At 34.0% G+C, this 21,439-nt stretch overlaps 1 protein-coding gene across 3 annotated transcripts in view; it reads right to left on the bottom strand.

Moving 5' to 3' along the window:
- Nucleotides 1-21,439, bottom strand: part of PDS5A (PDS5 cohesin associated factor A) — a 135,052-nt gene that overhangs the window by 61,826 nt on the left and 51,787 nt on the right. For all 3 annotated transcript variants that reach the window (XM_088021198.1, XM_028087460.2, XM_028087470.2), the window contains exons 6-14: nucleotides 18,030-18,156; nucleotides 15,855-15,935; nucleotides 13,942-14,082; nucleotides 10,352-10,467; nucleotides 7,896-7,990; nucleotides 6,844-6,989; nucleotides 4,391-4,542; nucleotides 2,744-2,857; nucleotides 357-438 (exon numbers count right to left, since the gene is read on the bottom strand). In XM_088021198.1, coding sequence (XP_087877324.1) covers nucleotides 357-438; nucleotides 2,744-2,857; nucleotides 4,391-4,542; nucleotides 6,844-6,989; nucleotides 7,896-7,990; nucleotides 10,352-10,467; nucleotides 13,942-14,082; nucleotides 15,855-15,935; nucleotides 18,030-18,156 — 1,054 coding nt within the window. The remainder of the gene's footprint in view (nucleotides 1-356; nucleotides 439-2,743; nucleotides 2,858-4,390; nucleotides 4,543-6,843; nucleotides 6,990-7,895; nucleotides 7,991-10,351; nucleotides 10,468-13,941; nucleotides 14,083-15,854; nucleotides 15,936-18,029; nucleotides 18,157-21,439) is intronic.

The raw sequence follows: 21,439 nt of genomic DNA, 5'->3' as shown, positions 1-21,439 counted from the left end.
TTTGATACTGACTACACTGAAGGACCCAAAATCATGGAGTAAAAAAAATCATGATTTCTCATAAAAATTTTATCTTGATGTTTAATTCTAATTATTTGAAAATTGATGAACCATGTGTAAATTCGTAGTATCTGAAATGATAAACTAGAAATTACCATTTCTTTGTTCATGCGAGAAAAGAAGATTTTGTTATATTCATTTACAGTTAAAATTTAGCTTGGAAAACTAGAGAATTATGTGTAACTGACATTTGGAAAACACTTGAAATAGTTTTTACTTGCTTCGTTATATGTAACTACATAAAAACTGAATAATGACCATAACAAACTATTAATTTAAACAAATCATGAACCTACTGTAGGTTGCTTGTGCAAATCCAATAGTTCTCGTACATGACTTCTAAGCATGTTCTGACACTTCCACATTTCATTGAGAGCTCTGTTAATAAAGTTATAAATATGAAAAAAATATGTAATATAACAATCTGGTAATTATTCAACTTTACTACTTTTCTTGTTGCATGGGATAGATCACCATGCTTCTACATCTACCTAAAATTTTAAGCACCAGCACTTATTTATAGGATTAAGACAGGTCAGTTTAAAGTAGTAAATAAAAAAGACTTTTTATAAGAGAAAATATTTGAGAAGTTTAGGAGGATGAATAGGATCTTTCTAGGTAAATGGGGACTGAAAGACATTTTTTTTTAGAAAAGATTTTATTTGAGAGAGAGAGAGAAAGAGAAAGCTTGACCATGAGCTGGGGGGAGGGGCAGAGAGGGAGAAGCAGACTCCCTGCTGGGCGGGGAGCCAAACGTGGGGCTTGAACCCAGGACCCTTAGATCATGACCTGAGCCAAGGGGAGACTGAGCCACCCAGGCGTCCGGGGACTGAAAGACATTCTAAGCAGAGGAAACTAGAATGTTCTGGTACAAAAAAAAAGATAAAATGTCATCAAAATACCTGGGATAGGTAACTTAAAAAACTCTTTTGTACAGATTTGGAGCAAAGAGTGTGAATGAAGTAGCATTAGGAAGCTGGAACATACTGTAGAAAAGGATCAGATCATAAAGGCATTTTCATGGCAGGCTAAGAGGTATTCATGAAGGGCTATAGAAATAAACTTCTTAGAAATGATGTAGATTCAAGACACCAAATTTAACTTGAGTGTGTTTATTATTCTACACTTCTTTCTCTCCATGAAAGCAGATTTTCTTCTCTCACAAACCCAGTCCATAATTCCAGGTGCCCAAAGGGATCTCTGAGACATTAGTCTATGTTGGAGTATTATTTGCCAATATTTTGAAATATAAAGAGACCAAAACCTTAGGCTAGGGATTTACTACGTAGGGTGAGCATTAGGAATCACCCCTGCAAAATTAAAAAAAAATGATGGCTAACGCCTCCTAATATAATACACTAAGGATACAAAGTTACCGCTGTTGAATTTCTGCTGAAAATGCATAATCCCAATCTAATGAGGAAACACTGGATGAACCCCAACTGAGGAAATATTCTACAAAATTGAACTGGACCATGCAATACTCTTTCCCAAACATCAAAGTTGTAAAAGACAAAGACCGAGGAATGGCTCCAAATTAAGAAACTAGAGACATGACAATGAAATATACAATCTGTAATCCCATAAAGGAAAAAAAAAAACATAAAGCACATTACTGGAACAACTGAGGAAACTTAAATACACATTAGTCAATAATATTGTATCAATGTTAAATCTCTTGATAGGAGTACTCTGGTCATATAAGAGAATATCCTTGTTCTTAGGGAATATACACTGAAATATTTAGGGGTAAAGGGATCTAACGTCTGCAAATTACTCTCACATGGTTCAGAAGAAAATATTTATGTAAAGAAAAAGTATATGCAAATGGCAAACTGATAAAGCAAATGCTGAATCTGGGTAAAATGCTTTGTACTATTTCCGCAACTTCTCTGTAAGGCTGAAATTACATGAAAGTTAAAAAACAAATACATAAAATATAATATACACACACACACAAGCTGAGGTTCTTTTCAGAAGAATCAGAATTCTTAGTGAGTGACAGGACGTGTTTACTTTTTTAAAAAGCTTTATTACAGTGGAGTGACCACACATCCTAGTTGGCCTGGGACAGTTAAAGTTTAGGCCAATTGCCTGATCAAAAATATTAATAGTGCCTTTCAGTTTCAAAAATATCCCGGTTCAGACAACCAATCACATGGTCATTCTATACAGAGGTGATCTCAATATACTTTTCTGATTAAGAAGCCGTATTTAGTTCTTAGGATTAGTACTGTAAAGCTCCAATAGTGTAATTTAGATCCCTGTGAATAGGTAGACAAAAGTAATTTTGACATGGGGATTTCTTTGAATCCCTGAAACGGTATTACTGACTCAGTTGCCAAATATGTCTATGCATATAGGAATATTTTTTGCTTTTAATTTATCTAAACTTATAAATTTTTCTGTATAAACATTTATCTAAGGTTCTTTCTTTCTTGAAAGCATGTGTGAGTGCGGGGGGGTGTGGGGGGGGGCAAAGAGAGAGAATCTTAATCAAGCTCCATGCCCAGACTGTCGCAAAATCTGAGCCAAAATCAGGAGTCGGACCCTACTGACTGAGACACCCAGGCGCCCCTGAGGTTTTTGATTCAACTAGAAGAAGCAACAACCCTATCAACAATTAGATAAGGTAATTTTACAAAATCTTTAACTCCAAACAATCATTTAAAAAGTAACTTACTTGACAGCATTTGGATCCAAACTAGCATATAAGTAATACAAGCATTTCATTCTCTCTTCTGTTTCCAGGTTGTGGGGGACAAGATACTGTGCAAAGATTTTCTCTACCAACAGTCTATGAAACAAAAAAATCCCAATAACAATTATTCTGGTTTTTTTCAGATGCAACAGCCCTTTTATATTTTAACCATCTCATGCAAAGATACCAGACCTATGTGTGTAAATACAATGGAAAAGATTAGTAGGTGACCGGTTCCTTTCCTTGGAGTATGGTTTTTATCTGATTGTTGGTTTTGTTTTGTTTTGTTTCTGAGTAATCTCTATGCCCAACGTGGGGCTTGAACTCATGAAATCACAAGTTGCGTGCTCTACTGACTGAGACAGGCAGGCACCCTGGAGTATAGTTATTTTAAAATTTAGAGCTGTGGTTGCTATTTGTGGCTTTACTTTTTGTCAGTATGGAACATTTGTTCTAAAAGGGTTATATGTTACCCCTAAACACAGGGTGCTGCTAGGCTGTTCCAGCTATTCTTCATCAGTCCTGAGGTATAGGAAATTACTTAACACTACATATAAAGCTACGATCAAGAACAGCTAATTCTCAAAAAAACAAAACAAAAAACCCAAATCCAAAACCAAAAAAACCCTAACACACACACACACAAAAACATTAATTTCCTCCAATTACAATCCAACTCCTTTCCCATGTCGTCGTTTAATAAAATCAGGGGGATCTTCCTTCATATCACTTCCTGAAAATTTAGCTTTTCCTGTGCACATCTGATCTCTCTTCTCTCCACAGTTTAAATTCCTTAATGATACTGGAATAACCTTCTTGCTAAGCTTATATTTATTATCCAGAACCATTAGAATAAGTCAATACAAGAAATCCTCATTAATCAATGAAATACACAGCCAGTGATGCTGAAATAATCAGTCTAATTCTATAAAACATTGCAAAGTACTTTGCAAAAACCAAAATCATTACTACAACCCAATATAGAATTACAAGTAACATTCAAAAAATGAAAACAATGTAAGTCCTTAACACAAGAAAAAAAATTTTGTAACTAAATATGGGGATGGATGTTAAGTTGACATACTGTGGTGATCTTTTCCCAATATATACAGATATAGAATCATTATGTTTATAAACCTGAAATTAATGTTATGTGTCAATTATACCTCAATAAAAAAACACCATAGCACTTCCTCTATTGATACTTACAGTGTCGCAAAAAAGTAAAAATAATAACTAGCAGTTACTGAATAGTCCCATATTGATAGGCATTGGGTTAGGGAGCTTTACGTTCATTTTTTATTTAATCCACATGACCATCTTGCATGGAAAGCTTTATTATTACTTTTTAGAAAAAACCAAGGTGCACAGAGGTCAGCTGTGCAGAAGCACACATCTAATAAGGGGCAGAATGAACATTTGGTCTCTGGTCTGACTCCAAAGTCCATAACTACTTCACTAATGATGCTACTTGACAATTTGTGCCAGAGTCTTATTTAAACATAGAACGTATAAATGGGCAGAAAGTGATTTCCAAATTTAGAAATTAAAAAATTAAAAAGTATATTATATGTCAAAAAATTAAAAGCACTTTTATATTCAACCATTCTACCAACATGTCAGACTCACTTGTCATCGATGCTATTCTGATAATAAATATGCAAAAGTTTGTCTTTTATCCAGCTGACTTTCTCTGCAGCTTCCTTTCCCGCTTCACCATGAAGGCAGTATTTCTTATAAAGCTGAGCCAGACCCATCATAGCTTCTTTTCTTACTCGCCACTAAAAAGTATAAAGTTTATTGAATGAGCGAGATACCAAACTTTAGTATACAAACTGGCATTTCTTCACTAGGTTTTACAATCATATGTACATAAGCTGGCATAGTATTTATTTTCCTAAGACGCAACAAATTGCTTTACCAACAATTTTGAATACATTTGTATTTATAAATCAGACTATTTTAAAAATTGTCGAATGCAAATACTACTAAATCACCTACCAATTTTTTATTTCACTCACAGCCAAGCAATCGGTAGTAAATCTTACAGATGATTTCATTAGATTCTGTCTAAAAAAATTTGCCCAAGTTTTAAAAGTGATAAAAGGTAAAAGAGAAAGTGTGATTTACTCTGCAACCAAAAGCCCTATCATCTGGAATATTTTATCCTAATTACATTCCTTTTGATATTAACTCAGAATAAAAACAAAATTTAGTATCAAGATCCTAGAATTACGAAGTTGGAAAGAACCTTAGTGATCATTTTAAGTGAATTTCCTTACTTTATAGATTAAAAGGGCAAATGATTTACCTAGCCACATACTAGTTAGTGGAAGAAGACTCTTTGGGACTTCCAGAGACTGGAACAGTTTGCTAGGAGGAAAGAAAGGTGGCAGGAAGAAGGTCGATGAAAAAGGAGACTATAAAAACCTACAGTTAGAACCATGACAGTGAGAGGTAATTAAAAAAAGATATTTGTCTCAATAACAAATCAGAGCATACGATCTTTGGTTTATTTACATTATTTCTTTATAATCTTTTGTATAATTTCCTCATTTTTAGGCTATTTAGATGGAATGAAACTTTGTTCCCATATAACAGGTAACAGATGCCTTTGACATTTCTCACATGAAACCAAAGACTGTAAGTAGCGAAATCTAAGATTAAGTCCTGTCCCCACATTTTATAGGGGAGAAAACAAATGGTACACAAGGTCATCTAATTTACTGCACCAAAATCCAGATCCTAAAAAATATCCAGTAGATGCTATTATGACCATATCATGCAGCCTCAGGAAGATTCATTTATTCAACTCCTTTAGAAACTATAAACAAACATTAGTAGAAGCAGGAGTGAAATGTTTCTAAAAGGAGGAAGTAACACAAATGGTAATACCTTAAATTGAGGTATGGAGGTGGGGGCGGGCGGGGGTAGAGTTACCAGCTAACCACTAGGTAGAGCATCATTTCATTTAAATTAAAGCCAAGAGGAAAAACTTGTTCAAAGTTATAATCACTGATATAGTTGAACATGTTAAACAGTGCCCACATGATATATTTGCCTCCTCTAACAAAACATTTAGAAAGAACTTAAAGAATACCTCTTGCTGTATTTTATAACCAAGAAAAATAGAATTTTACTCTGAAACTATTGCTAAAGGACACTTTTTTTTTTTTTACGATTTCATTTATTTATTTGTCAGAGAGAGCAAGCGTGCACAAGCGGGGGAGCGCAGGTGGAGGGAGAAGCAGGCTCCCTGCTGAGCAGGTAGCCCGATGCGGGGCTTGCTCCCAGGACCCTGGGATGACGACCTGAGCCAAAGGCAGACGCTTAACCGACTGAGCCCAGGCGCCCCAAGGACACTGGTTTTATGAGGACAGTGTGTTTTCAACCATGCCTCAAATAATAATAGCACACTGCAAAGGTAACTTTTGTTAAAGATGTTAATAAGATGTCTAATCAGCTTGCCTTGCATGTCTGTCTCTTGCTTACAGTTGATAATATTACTTAGCAACAGCTTTTGTTGTTCTTAGTACTACTCTTCCTTATCAAACCATGTTTTTAACTGTGACCACAGACAGGAAATCACACAAAAAAGTATCTGAACATACAACTATCATTTCAGCCCTTAGCTTGGCACAGCACTATACAAGTATCACTTTCATATAAAGTATGATATTCTTTTAGTCCAATGAATGACAGATCCAGCTAAGTTTATACATGGTCACTTTTGAAAATGTTAACTATAAGAAAAAAACATAGGTGATCACTCACTATACTTTTGAAACTAGTAAGTGAAAAGGTAAAATAAAACTTTAGAAATAATTTCTATTGTTTTTAGCAAACACTTTATTTTTTTAAGATTTTATTTGAGAGCGAGTGAGCAAGTGAGAGTGAGAAACAGCATGAGAGGGGAGAGGGTCAGAGGGGGAAGCAGACTCGATGTGGGACTCAATCCCAGAATCTCTGGGATCATGACCTGAGCTGAAGGTGGTCGCTTAACCAACTGAGCCACCCAGGCGCCCCTAGCAAACACTTTAAATATAGTAAATAACAAAAGAATAAAATTCCTCAGATTTTACCCGTTTATCCAGTGTTCTTTCTCTTACAAAGCCCAGTAGCTGATCATTTACTAAGGCAAGGTCTCTTTTGGCAGCTGTTATTATAGTAACAATGACATCATGACGAATAGCCTCTTCGGGATCATGTGATCTAACTTTCAAATATTCTGTAATAAGAGAAAAAAACTAAAGCTAAATGTTAGCTATGTTATTTGTCACGTTCAGAATGACAGAAAAGACTAATGCATTAGGCTTCTATCCATAGTGAAACAATGTTTGTAAAATGTGGCATGAATTAAAATCATTTTATTTTTGAGGTGGCAATACCCTACAGAATCACAAAATAAACTATACCACGCTATTTACTACTGGAGTCACATCTTAATAAATAATGTATTTTACGTCAACTGTTCTGGATAAGTCAAATCACAACAAAATATCTGATTTATATATTCAAAAAATAAGTTATAACACAAATTAAAAGAATTAAAAAGAAAAGTGGTAAAAATGCTTATAGCAAGTTTGCTGACAGGTGTATTCCTGTACATTGCACAATATAAAATACAGAATAACATTCTATGACCTCTAAAAAAGATTCCTAAATAATTACAATACAAACAAAACCAAAACAAAAAAATGTTTCTTCTTTTTTGGTAAACAGCATTTTGATAAAAGCATTTATTTGCCAATACCAAATAAGCAGGTTCAAACGCTCTATGTTCAAGTGAAGAATGAGAAATTCTAGTCTACTGCAGGAGATAATCACTTTCCGGGTTATTATTAGATTATGTTACTATATTTAATTATCACATAGGTATAATGATTTGTGCCCAAACCCAATGTATACTTCCTCAAACTATGATTTCCAAAAAATTCTAAAAGATTATAATATGAATGTTTCAAGTGTAATTTTATTGTATAAACATGAAATCATTTATCAGTCCAGGACTGATAAAAATCTGAAATAGTGCCAGAGTTAAAACTTATTCAGATACTAAATTTAAGGTCAAAGTCCACATCTAAAATATATTTGTGTGATTACTCTCATATTTATAATAAATCAGCCAGCTTACCTGTGAGATCCTTTGCTAAATCTGGGTGATTCATTAAACAGTGACTGGCAAATTTCACACTTTCTAATCTCACAGGAACGTGAATGTCATTAAATCTACATGGAAAAGGTTGCTAAAGATTAGTTTTAAGGCAAAATAATTATTTTCTAATAAGGTATATCTACAGTAGGTAAGTGCCTATAAACAACAGTTACTGATTAAAAAGTGTGTTATTTTATAATGACAATATGTTCTTAAGGGAGAATATAAAAAGATAGGTAGTTCCAAAAAACATTTTTGAAAACAGAATGTTTACCATGCTAAAACAAACAAAAGTATAAACATATCCCCAACCCAAACTTCATACTTTGTAGAGCCCCAAATTTAAGAGCCTAATTATAACACAAAACAAAAAATAATATTTAAAATCAAAAAATCTACTTGAAAAAAGTTTATGGGGGAAAATACTGGAGGAATAAGAGGTAGAGAGCAAATCATATGAGAGGCAGATCCAGAAGTTCAAAGCTAAGTTCATAAAATGCATGTTATGAAACTGCTTTACAATGGAAAAGTTTCATCTCCTGGGACGAACTTGTATTAAAGTACTCTTATAAAGCTTGAGTATATTGTAAAAATGCAATAAATATGAAACACCACACGTAGATCCAAAAATGCACATAATAAAGGTAAGCTTAACAACTCTCAAATTTAACATTATGGGCAATTTAAGAAACATTTGTTAATTATAAATAATCTGTTTTAGCAAGAAATATTTTTATTTTTAAAGTAATCTCATAAAATAACCAATTAAAAGTTATATAATAAATGTCTTTTTTAAAAAAGATTTTATTTATTTGAGTGAAAGAGAAAGAGAGAGCACAAGCAGGGGAAGGGCAGAAGCAGACTCCCCCCGCTGAGCAGGGAGCATGCTCCAGGATCCCAGAATCATGACCTGAGCTGAAGGCAGATGCTTAACTGACTGAGCCACCCAGGCGCCCCAATAAATGTCTTAATAAATAAAAATAAAATAGTTAATAAATAAAAATTAAATACATCTTACTTTTTTCTTACTTATATAAAGGTTAAAATTACAATAATTTTACTTTAATAAATCTTGCATTTAGGATTTATAAATTTTCTGCCAGAGAAAAATGAAAACACTACCATTTATGATAAACTAAATTACAAAGTATCAAAACACTTATTGCTAAATAATTAAAGAAAGTAATACAGTAAAACAGATACACTGGTAATATATCTTTGTTTCAATGAACTGGAGACTGATTAGAAATGGCAGTCAATGTAAAATTATGAATATAAGAAGTCTCTCTCAGTTGATTTAGTTTTTACAAGTAACTGTTTTGCTGTAAACACCAAGGACAGAATCACTCCTCTTGCTTATCGACAAGTATAGCTGCTTCATTCCAAGTTCTCATAAAATCAAGTTTAATTACCCAAAATAGCATTTACAGACCTTCAAAATGGCCTGTTCTGAGCAAATTAAGACTGTCAGTGTCAGATTTTTCAAATATTAAAATATAACTGACAAGGGGCGCCTGGGTGGCTCAGTCGTTGAGCGTCTGCCTTCGGCTCAGGTCATATCCCAGGGTCCTGGGATCGAGCCCCGCATCGGGCTCTCTGCTCCGCGGGAAGCCTGCTTCTCCCTCTCCCACTCCCCCTGCTTGTGTTCCCTCTCTCACTGTGTCTCTCTCTGTCAAATAAATAAATGAAATCTTTAAAAAAAAATAACTGACAAATCTAACTTGGGATTATTATAATGAATTTACTTTAAGAAAATGTCTAGGCCCACCTTCTGAATCAGGTGAATTAAACAATGATAAATCTAAAAGTTCTTCAGAATACTAACAGTAAAAATTGACTTTTCATGGTTTGAAGCAAGAAACATGTAAATGGAATGTATTTGATAAATTTCATAGATTTTTCAACCTTACCATCATGTTGAATAGATCCTAATAATTCTAAGTTCTTGAGAAGGAATATTAAAAGTTATCTGAATGAAAAGCAATGTTATTTTCAATTTCAAAATCATACCATAAAACCAAATTAGTTCATAACATACATCATTCAATTAGATAAGCTACAGACCTAAACAATAAACACTAGTGAATGAATACACTGATGGACTCAAGAATGGCATGGACTGGATCATTATGTCTTCAGTCTCATAATTTAAAAATCTTAAGATGGAACATTCTCAGATGTTGCCTATCTATTTATTCTAATGACATTACTGTAGCACAGAAAGATTAAAAAGTGTTATGTGGTAAATAATCATTCTTCATAAAACATCTGATCTACAATTTATTCTCCAAGCAAGACAGCAACACAGATACTAAAAAAAAAAAAACCCACATATCAATTAAAGTTTTGATATGTGTGGTTTTAATCAAATGGACCATACTGACTGGCCTCCAAAACATAAAAGTCAGAATCCATAGAATTGTATGTTCTCTTACCGTCCAAGAAAACACTGCCAAAGAGGACGATTCTGTGTTGCCAAATCAGAATCTTTAGAACCAAATAATTTAGCTAAAAGTCGAACAACAGCTAATCGCTCTTCTCCATCATTGCTCTAAGGAAAAAGAGAAAATAAATGAAGCCAAGGTTTATTCATCAGATTACAGAAAACAACATGAATCATTCCTGAGAAGCTATAGTTTCATATTTCTGTTTACAATGATGAGAACTTTAAAATATCATATGTTCTCATTTATTATGTGGAAATTGATGTGATTCCATGTCAGACTGTCTGGTTCTTTGTTCTTATTTCACACCCCCTCCAACTGCTAATTTTCAGTGCTTGTTTGCAATCTACCCAGACATTGTAGAAACATGAAGATAATCATTCAATTCTAACATTCCCTAAGAGCTTAGAAAAAATTCTGTGAAGGGCAAAGCTGCAAATAATTCCCACCCTAATAAATTTTTTCTTTCTTTCTCTCTCTTTTCTTTAAGTAGACTCAACACCCATTGTGGAGCCCAATGTGGGGCCTGAATTCACAACCCTGAGATCAAGAGTGCTTAACCGACTGAGCCACTCAGGAGCCCCCCATCCTAGTAAGTTTTCTTATAAGAAATCTTTCCTGCCATTTGAGGCTCCAACATATATTATATCATCTAAGGTTTTGACATATGAAATTTTAATCAAGGCTCCCCCTGGGGCCCCTACCTTCGGCTCAGGTCATGGTCTCAGGGTCCTGGGATCAAGCCCCACATCAGCTGCTTCTCCCTCTCCCTCTGCCCTCCCCTGGCTTGTGCTCTGGCTCCCTCGCTCTATCTCAAGTAAATAAATAAAATCTTAAAAAAAAAAAAAAAAAAAAGGATTTCCCTAACTTACTGGAGAACATAACACTGAAGAATATCATGATTCAGGAAAACTCATTTTTTTAAAAAAGATTTTATTTATTCATTCGAGACACAGAGATAGAGAGAGAGAGCATGAGGAGGGAGAGAGGCAGAGAGATAGGGAGAAGGAGGTTCCCCAATGAGCCAGGAGCCCGATGTGGGACTCGATCCCAGGACGCTGGGATCATGACCTGAGCAGAAGGCAGATGCTTAACCATCTGCGCTACCCAGGCACCCCTGGGAAAACTCATCTTAATAGAAGAACAAGAATGTTAAGAAGATCTAAAAGGTCAGCTAAACTGAACATTACAAAAAAATCAAAACTTAGTTTGAAATTGTTTTTTTTTTTGATAAAGGCCTCCAAATTTTTAAAAAATATTATTATTATTTTTTAGATTTTATTTATTTATTTGACAAAGAGAGACACAGCAAGAGAGGGAACATAAGCAGGGGGAGTGGGAGAGGGAGAAGCAGGCTTCCCGCGGAGCAGGGAGCCAGATGTGGGGCTCGATCCCAGGATCCTGGGATCATGACCTGAGCCGAAGGTAGACGCTTAACGACTGAGCCACCCAGGTGCCCCAAGGCCTCCAATTTTCTTATCCTGAATCAATACACGCTATGAATTCTGTTTCAGTTTCACTAGTGATGTCACATCTTACTATAAATTAAGTTATTCTGAAACCATGTGCTGTGTGAAACTTTAAAAATCACATATTCACTAGGAAAATAAAGGGAGTAACAAAAAGCAATTGCTTTTTCAAGTATTCATATACAACGTGTGTCTAGAGTAATACCAGAAATCCAATAAAGAAATATTCATGGAAAAAGACAGCAGTTTAAAAAAATAAAGTACATGGGATATAGTCTTTGTTATGAATAGCTTATCTTTCAGGAATAGGGGTTTTGTGGGTAAAATAGGCACACTTATCAAAGGGGTAAAAATGAAAACTGTATCAAGCTTTAACATTTGTAATTACAAAAATGATTTTCTTTGACAAAGCTTTTCTCAAGCAATGTGACAACAATGCAGATTAGGACCTTTTAGTAAGTCCAATCAACTAACCAACATGATTTATTTTTTTAAAGAAAAATCAGTCTATCTCTTAAATGTCAAAAACTAAAAATAAGTGGAAGTTTTATTCTACTTGTGACTACTTCAGTGGTTTAGTGATTATTTCAAATGATGTGACATTTTATATCTATATTTTTAACTACTGAAACTGAGTGAAAACTCAGCCTCCTACCTTTTTAAAATTTAAAATATATTCCTTGAGTGAGGCTGGAATATGATTATAGTGATGGTAAACTGATTTTGGTGCAAAAATCATTTGGTGTCTCTGAGGTGGTGTCTCCCTCAGTCCACACACAGAAACCTAGAAATCTAGTTCTCAATTCCTTCCCACCATCTATCATGGCAATCTTATTTAAGGATTGAAGAGGCATGACTTTTCATATTCAGACTCTATGAAGAGATTGAGAGAAAATATTTTAATGCCTTACGCTTAGAAATAAGCTGGTATGGAAACATCTTTAGGCTGTTATTAAAATAAACTCAATATTAAAAAATAAAACAAAGCCTTGTTCTCTATATAATATTTTTCACATAACAGACTTTCTTAGAAGCTTGGTATAATGTCCTTTTATACTATAAATGACAAATATTTATAATGAAGACAATATGGACAATTCTTTATTTTTAATTTTTTTGGAGAGGGAGGGAGGGAGAGAAGGAGAGAGAGAATCTTAAGTAGGTTCCATGCCCAGCACTTGTGGGGTGGGGGGTGAGAAGCAGACTCCCCACTTAGTGCAGAGCCCAATGGGGCTTAATCTCACAACCCTGAGATCATGACCTGAGCTGAAAGCAGGAGTTGGATGCTTAACACCAACTGAGTCACACAGGTGCCCCCAATATGGACAATTCTTAACCATCATGTATACATGTTCAAAGAGTCTGAAGATTGTAGTTCTAATCTCAAGTCTGTTTTAACTGTGCAACTGGGCAAAAAAATATTTCATCTTAAATTTTTCATCTCAAAAATCAAAACTATAATGTTGGTCCTAACTATACCACAGTTTGATTTAAGGATCAAATAAGATATTGGATATAAAAAGCCTTTCACAAAGTCGAGAATATTAAGCAAATGTAAGCTGTTATCTCACACAGTTCAACTGGGATAGGGGATCGAGTGTCAAGTTTTTCCTATTTTTTGAGGAGTTATGAATCTCTTGTTTAGTTGGCTATAAAAAATAAGATATGCCCCAAGTCATACAGTAAAATTTTTGTCCTTGACCTATACTATGGAAGGTTCATATAGTTATAATCAAGATCCTCTGAGCACTCAGTTTGAAATCTTTTGATGTTCTAAAGTATATCTACCTAATAATAAATACTATTTAATAACAATATGTATTATAAGGGATAATATCATTCTTCATATCTATTATTTGTGTCACTGTGTTTATCAGATATTTAACAACTAGGAGAGTTATAATTTTCCCATGTAATTCTCCTATTACACCCAGATGAGAGAGACTGTTTTACTGAAATGATTAAAAATGTATACCTTAACTAAATGTAAGAAGATAAATTGAACTCACATTTTATTCTTTTAAAGAGTAAAACAATAATTATCTTTTACAAAGTTATATATAAATTTTTCTCTTAAAGCTTAAAGAGCTTAAAAATTATAGTCAGTCCTACCTTTAGTTTGAATTCAAGCTGCGGCATGACAGATAATAATAAATGAGGATCTATTGCAAAAAGTTCCTGAATCAGATCAAATACATGTTCTGACAAATCACTTACTGATGATCTTCCCAGCACCAGGACTTGATTGAAAAACTAAAGGAGATATTAAACAAAAATAAAATATCCATTTCACTTAAAAACTTGGACAGATTTTTTTTTTTATAAACATGTCTAAAAAAAGATATAATTAGGCATTACATATACAACTGAAGGGGATGAAACAAAACATATTACTAATATATGATAGAAGTCATTAAAACAGAATAAACCTCTAAATATCTAATTATGAAAGTTTTCCGAATTAAGATGGTATTTCTAGGAATCTTCCATAAAAGCAAAACAACTTTGATAGTTTATGTAATTCATTATAAAGAATTTTATAGAGAAATTACCTTATAAGAGAAACTTTAAAGTCTCAATCTTTTATTTTCTGCCTTTTATTTATGTCTAATTTTGCCATTAAAGTAATAGAGAGTACTTAAAGGTGGGTTTTTTTTTTTTTTTAAATACCCAAAGTCAAATAGATTTTGACTCAGAGTATCAAGAAGGAAAAAAAGTGATGATACAAAAGCTAACTGGTAATTTAAAAGAATGCTAGAAAGAAACAAAGAGAATATCAAAAGCACAAATTAAAAGACACCTCCATTCCCTGCCAATACACAGACACACAAAGGAAAAAAATATTAAATTTAAAAATGATAAGGAGGCAGTTGCACATAACTGATGTTAAGTATATATTTTTGGTAGTATCATCAAATAATATATTTCCTTTGAAAAGCAAAATACACTAAAAGTTAGAAAATATTCTTACTATGTAGACCGAGGAAAAATGAAAAAAAAGTTTTAACAAGATTAAAAAATACACATATACAAAAATGATTACGCATAAAACACTAATTCTGGAAGGATATATTGAAAGTCTATTGGTAATGGTTATTTCTGAGAACTGAGAATAGGGTATCCAGAGTTGAAGAGAGACACTTTTCACTATACATTCTTTTGTGAAAAGAAACTTTTCTTTTACCATGTTTAAATATTAATTTAGTAATATAAGTAATACTAATAATTTATGCCATTAATATACTCTCACTTGGGTTTTTAGATGTGGAAAATAATTCAACAACAGATAAATGCTACACTCAAGACGGTAACTATTAAAGGAAAACACTGAAAATATCTAAATGCAAGATAATAAGGAAATGGTTAGATAAATTATGGATATATATCAATTCAAAGAAACATTTGTGGTCATTTATATTATAAAAAAATAATTTCAAAATATAGAAATATACAGACAATTCAAAATTTTATATAGAGTATGTAAAAAAAACAGGTACGAGTGTGAGCAAATATGCAATAATGGAATGAACAGCTATATTAGGAAGAATTATAAATTATTTTTTATTCTAGATTACTTGATTGATTTTAAGTTAAAAAAACTTCAATAAAGTAAAAAACAGTATTTTTATTAATATACAACAGATATTTAAGAGAGAAACAAAAGAGTTCAGAGGAATGACCTAGGAAAATAAAGGTAAAGAAGAAAGGAGAAAGTGAAAGAGATCAGCATACTCAGGAGATAAAAAGATAAATATAAATACAAAGGCAGTGAAAGAGGGGTGGGAGTTGTAGACAAGTTTTTATAAAATATCCTCTATCTTATGCCATTTAAAAATAATGTCAAAGCTTATATAGTTATACTGCATTTGGTCACATCTGGATACATCAGTTCTTTTATGTATTTGTTTTAAATAGATGAAACTGTTTATAGGCTAAGCAAAACTATATGTGAAAGGTCTCAATAAATTAATACAATGCATTAAGAATTATAAAATTACGGACAAAATATAAACAGAAATACATACATTGGCAATGCACGCCTCAATAGTTTGGACTGTCCTTTTCAATAAGACTTTTGCAAGGTCAAAGGACTGTTTATTTAAGTTCTGGAACACAATAAAAATATGCCAAGTTAGAAATGAATTCATGAATTTATGAGATAGAACCATGATAACACTATAATCTTCAAATCTCCAAACTATAAAGCAAAAAATATCACTGAACCCCATTCAAGGTTTTACCTAATATTCTCTAGTCAAGTGGTCTTAAATGCAGAAGTTGCAAAGAGCACTATAAATCAAACACTAAAATATATTAGACAGCCAAAAGCCAAACTCCTTATTTTGTTTAGTTTTACTAAACTGAAAACAGACCTAAGGCTTTTTGGGTTTGTTAACTAATTTGAACTGCCAATTATACCCCTGTATCCTAAATACACACCCATACCCACACCCACACCTACACCCTGTGTCATCCACCATCCTAAGTACTTCATTGTCTAATCAATGTGTGATCTAAGAAAGAGTACACCTGGAAAGTGTTCCAAGAAAAATACTTGGTCAATTAGATAGTTTTGAAACACTGAATCCTGTGTTTGCTTCTCAAGATTCCCAGTGCCACTGTAACAAATTAACGGGTCTGAGAAAGGCCACAGAAAAGACATATTCAATTTTTAAAGACTTATTTGGAAATGGATTTCTTGTTTTAAAAAAATAAGTACCTATCAGCATCTCTAAACTGAAGTTTTGGACCAAACTGAGATTCATTTACCATCATCTCGCACCTCTCCCAAAAAGACACTAGGAAACTCTATACTCTCAGTGAGTAATAACAAAAATTTTTTTTTTAAATATTTATTTATTTGAGAGAGCGAGAATGAGAGAGAGAGTACATGAGAGGGGAGAGGGTCAGAGGGAAAAGCAGGCTCCTCGCCGAGCAAGAAGCGAGATGCAGGACTCGATCCCGGCACTCCGGGATCATGACCTGAGCCGAAGGCAGTCGTTTAACCAACTGAGCCACCCAGGCGCCCAATAACAAACTTTTTATGCGAAGAGCCAGATGGAAATATTTTAGGCTTTTTGAGTCATACAGTTACTGCTGCAACTACACAATTCTGCTGTTGAGTGTGAAACAGCCACAGACAAAATGAAAATCAATGAGAATGGCTGTATACAAAAAAACTTCATTTACATAAACAGGTAGCGAACTAGATTTGGTCCACAAGCCATAGCTTCTTGACCCTTGCTCTAAGATTTTATTCCACTGGCAAAAGGATAAGATTAACTCAAAATTAAGGCAACCTTTCTATTTCCTAAAACGGTATATAAATTTCCTAATCATAAAAATACTAACTAGAATATAAACATCAAATATGCTATCTATTCCTCTTTGTTTTTCCTCTCTTATTTTGCCTGACATGCACCCCCCTACCTTTGCCATACTTTCAAAATTTTGGCAAATTACAGATTCATTTGAATTAATAAAATGCAAATAATATTTGGAGGCAGAAGAAGAACTTCTAATTAATTGCATTATTAGATAAGTGTTAATTAGATACACCGTTCATCTAACATCTGATCACTGTACCATTAGAGGAAAAGAGCAGGAGGGTAAATATCAACAGTAAGGTATGACTGAGTACGTAGAGCTTGTGGAAAGCTAAGTCCTTCAGTTTCTTAGGAAGAAGTAGCAGAAAGAAAGAGAAAAAGGAAACAGGGAGAAATATACAGCTGTGAATCATCTCTTTCCCCTTAACATTAACCATATAGTTCCTGCTTCTGCCCAAATCTTTTTCTGAAAATGCCCAAGAAAAATGGATTCTGAGAAGAAATACAATTCCTATGTCCCACATCTGTGTTACAAAGAAGGAAATACATTTTCCTTCCCCGCCCCCAAAAAAACCCAAAACAAAAAACCAACACCTAAGACAGTACTCTAATTCCCACATTACATATAAGTGGTAAAGGTGAAAGATTTTTGTGTTCCAGAAAATAGGAAGCACTTCACTGAATGAAAATCTTCTACAATATATATTAATCAATAAATCTTCTAAAAACAGTAATTTTAAGACTGATGTGTGTTACACTATTTTATTGGGGCTCGAAAATGATAGTGGGAATAATGTGAAATTACAAATTATTTTTCATATGTGTAGTACTATCTTTAAACATTAACTCTTAATATCTTCATATTATACAGACCTTATGTGCAGGAATGAGGTTAATAAGAATGGAGTCTAATAATTCTTGAGTAACTCCATCACCTTCCATGATGATAGAACTCATCAAGTCCAGCATGTGCATTTGTACCTTCTTATTGTGGCTATTGCTTAAAAAAAAACAAAGAAGAAAAAAAATCAGGCTTACAAAAAGAAAATTATACATCCCAGTTTAAAACAACTATCTCAGATAAAAGAATTTTTACTTGAAGAATCCATACCAATTAATAGCAATGAAATTTTGACTGCTCTATTTACTTTCTTGCTCTGCTGACTGTAACAACAGCTGTAAGGTATTGTTGTAAAGTATTTTACAAAACCAAAGACTTTTAAAATGAGTTAAGTCACTACACAATTAGGATTCAGAGTGAGTTAAATTCAACCAAACAAAAACATCAACTTTAAATAAAGGACATCTTTGCTTATATGTCCCCAGATTTCAAAAGGTGATAAAATTTTAATTAAGAAAACAAAAAAAGTACAAGATAATGATAATAGACAGTTTTTCATCCTTTTTATTCTTTTAGATCTTTTTTTTTTAAAGATTTTATTTATTCATTTGAGAGAGAGAGAATAAGAGAGAGCACATGGGAGGGGGAGGGTCAGAGGGACAAGCAGACTCCCTGCCGAGCAGGGAGCCCTATGCGGGACTTGATCCCGGGACTCCAGGATCATGACCTGAGCCGAAGGCAGTCGCCCAACCAACTGAGCCACCCAGGCGCCCCCTCTTTTAGATCTTAATACACTCCCCAAAACTATAAACACCAAAAAGCCCTCAACCAATACAAGCAATTTTTGCTATCTTTTGTCACTAGCGATTTTATTTTTTTTTATTTTCTTTTTTAAAGATTTTATTTATTTGAGAAAGAGAATGAGAGACAGCATGTGAGGGAAGAGGGTCAGAGGGAGAAGCAGACTCCCTGCTGAGCAGGGAGTCCGATGTGGGACTCGATTCCAGGACTCCGGGATCATGACCTGAGCCAAAGGCAGTCGCTTAACCAACTGGGCCACCGTCACTAGTGATTTTAGTTCACCAATACTGAAAATCAAAAGTCTGATAAAATTTTTATCAGAATTTATGACTAGAAGGTTCTGAAAATGCCATTTGGGTATCTCACAAAGAATTTCAAACAAAATGAAAAGTCAACAAGGTATAAAGCCTAGAATCAGCTTTAGTCCTACTTCTTTAGCTGAGCCAGTGAAAAGTCAACTGTAGACCTCCTCAATAAATATGTCTCTACTGCTGATCCAGTACTTACCTAAAAAGACTGGCTATAAAACTGTTATAACTAGTAGAACATCTAGGCTTCTCTCCTTCTGACTGCATCTTAACTAAAGACTTGAAATGTCCATTTTCACATTTATCAGATATATACATGTAAAGACAAATCAAGAGAAATGATACAATTTATACTACAGATACAGGGATATAGAAAAATTTAAATCAAGACAAAATTTTAACATCATTTATGTATCTCTGAATTTTTAAAAAATTAACCTGAAATAATGTATAAGAAACCTATTGAGCACTTGATGGTAAAATGCAAAAACGAAATTCCTTAAGTTGGTGGAAAAATTCTCCCATTAGATATACTGTTTCCCACAACTTTTAGAAATATACCCCTATTGCATGCCCTCTTCCAAATATCCTGTTTACTATGGGCCAAGATCATGAAGGATCAACTATATAGTATTAGGGGGAATGTGTGTAAGGGTTAAAAAATAGAAATATTCAGCTTGATGCAAAAAAACTGAAGAGAGTATTTAACTCTCAGACCCAAATATACTCAGTGATAGGAAAGAACAAAGTGAAGAGATACAAAAATAGGCCAGATGATTTCCACAGGTTCTAGCCAAGATACAATAACCGGGACAGGACTCACCCTCCTACCTGAAACAACTCAAAAACTGAACAAAATACATGAAACGACAGTTTTCAGACACTGAACATCACGCACATGTTGCTGAGGGAAACATTTTCCAGGCTGCAGGGTGGGGAGGGAAGATACGGACAGAGCCTAGTGGTTTTCTGAAGTCTGGAAAGACTAGAGTTTGCAGGGCAGAATATCAGAGGGGAGAGACCTATTCAGAGAGCAGGCTTGTAAAGGTATCCCTGAGTCTTCAAGTGCTTGCTTACTGATCAGCACATGCATGTGAGGAAATGTCTTGAGTCTGGGGAAGGCACCACCTGAAAGGAGCAGAGGGAATAATTCCTGGAATTTACAAAGGTCTTAGATGTTCCAACCAAAGTGGAAAAATCTCACAATTCACAGGGCATCCTGTAATCAGAATGGTAAACTCACATATCCAAACTCAATGAGCCCTAAGCACAAGAAAAAGAAAACTCCACCATGGTACATCATAATCAAATTGTTTAAAACCAGTAATGAAGAGAAAATCTTAAAAGTGGGTAGAGAAAAAAGACACATTATGTACAGAGGAATACAGATTAAAAATGACAAAAAGTTTTCATTAGAAACAATGAAAATGAGAAGAAGATGGAGCAACATCTTCAAAAGTACTGAAAGAGGGGGGAAAAAAGGCAAAAGAAAAAAGTCTATCAACCTAGAACTTTTACCATGTAAATAACTTTCAAAAATGAAAGTGAAATAAAGACATTTTCAGACATATAAAACCAAAAGAATTCTATAAGCACCAGACTTAAACTATAGAAATGTTAAAGTCCTTCAGACTGAAGAAAAATACCACACAGAAATCTGCATTGACACAAAGAAATGAAGAACACCAGACAAATGGTAAATGTGTCAGTAATGAGCTCCTTTCGAAAGGCAAGTCTTTTTTTTAATTTTTTATTTGTTTGAGAGAAAGAGAGCGAGCAAGAGCACAAACGGGGAGGGGCAGAAGGAGAGGGAGAGAATCCTCAAGCTGAGTCCCTGCTGAGCAGGGAGCTGGACGCAGGGCTTGATCCCAGGACCCCCAAGATCATGACCTGAGCCAAAATCAGGAGCTGGCCACTCAACCGACTGAGCCATGCTGGCGCCCCCAAAAGGCAGGTCTTTTATTTACTCATACCTCACTGTGAATTAATTAGATAATTAGGTCAACAATAAACTTAAGATCTTTAGGTTCAATAAATATATTAATGGATCAAAGAAAGGTGTGTGTATGTACAAGTAATTGTGAGAGGAAAGAAGTATAATGGCAGTGGACTTAAGTGGACAGTTAAGGTCAACAAGAGGGGCAGAATGATGACAATTTCAAGAGTTTTAAAATTTTGTTGGCGATTTTAATTTTAAAAGAAAAAGTTGCAAAAATGTGACAGAATACAAAAAAATGGCCACAAATTGTTCTCATCTCTATATTTATATGCCTTTAAAATGCTGTTCCTCCTTGAAGATATGGAGTCTATCTAACCAATCTCCGAATCTGGGC

This window comes from Eumetopias jubatus, unplaced genomic scaffold, assembly GCF_037043125.1.
Source record: "Eumetopias jubatus isolate StellerSeaLion01/CBP00866 unplaced genomic scaffold, mEumJub1_p1.0 scaffold_2, whole genome shotgun sequence".
Taxonomy (NCBI): Eukaryota; Metazoa; Chordata; class Mammalia; order Carnivora; family Otariidae; genus Eumetopias; species Eumetopias jubatus.
The sequence above is the reverse complement of the archived record's forward strand: the minus strand, read 5'-3'. Positions and strand labels throughout refer to the sequence as shown.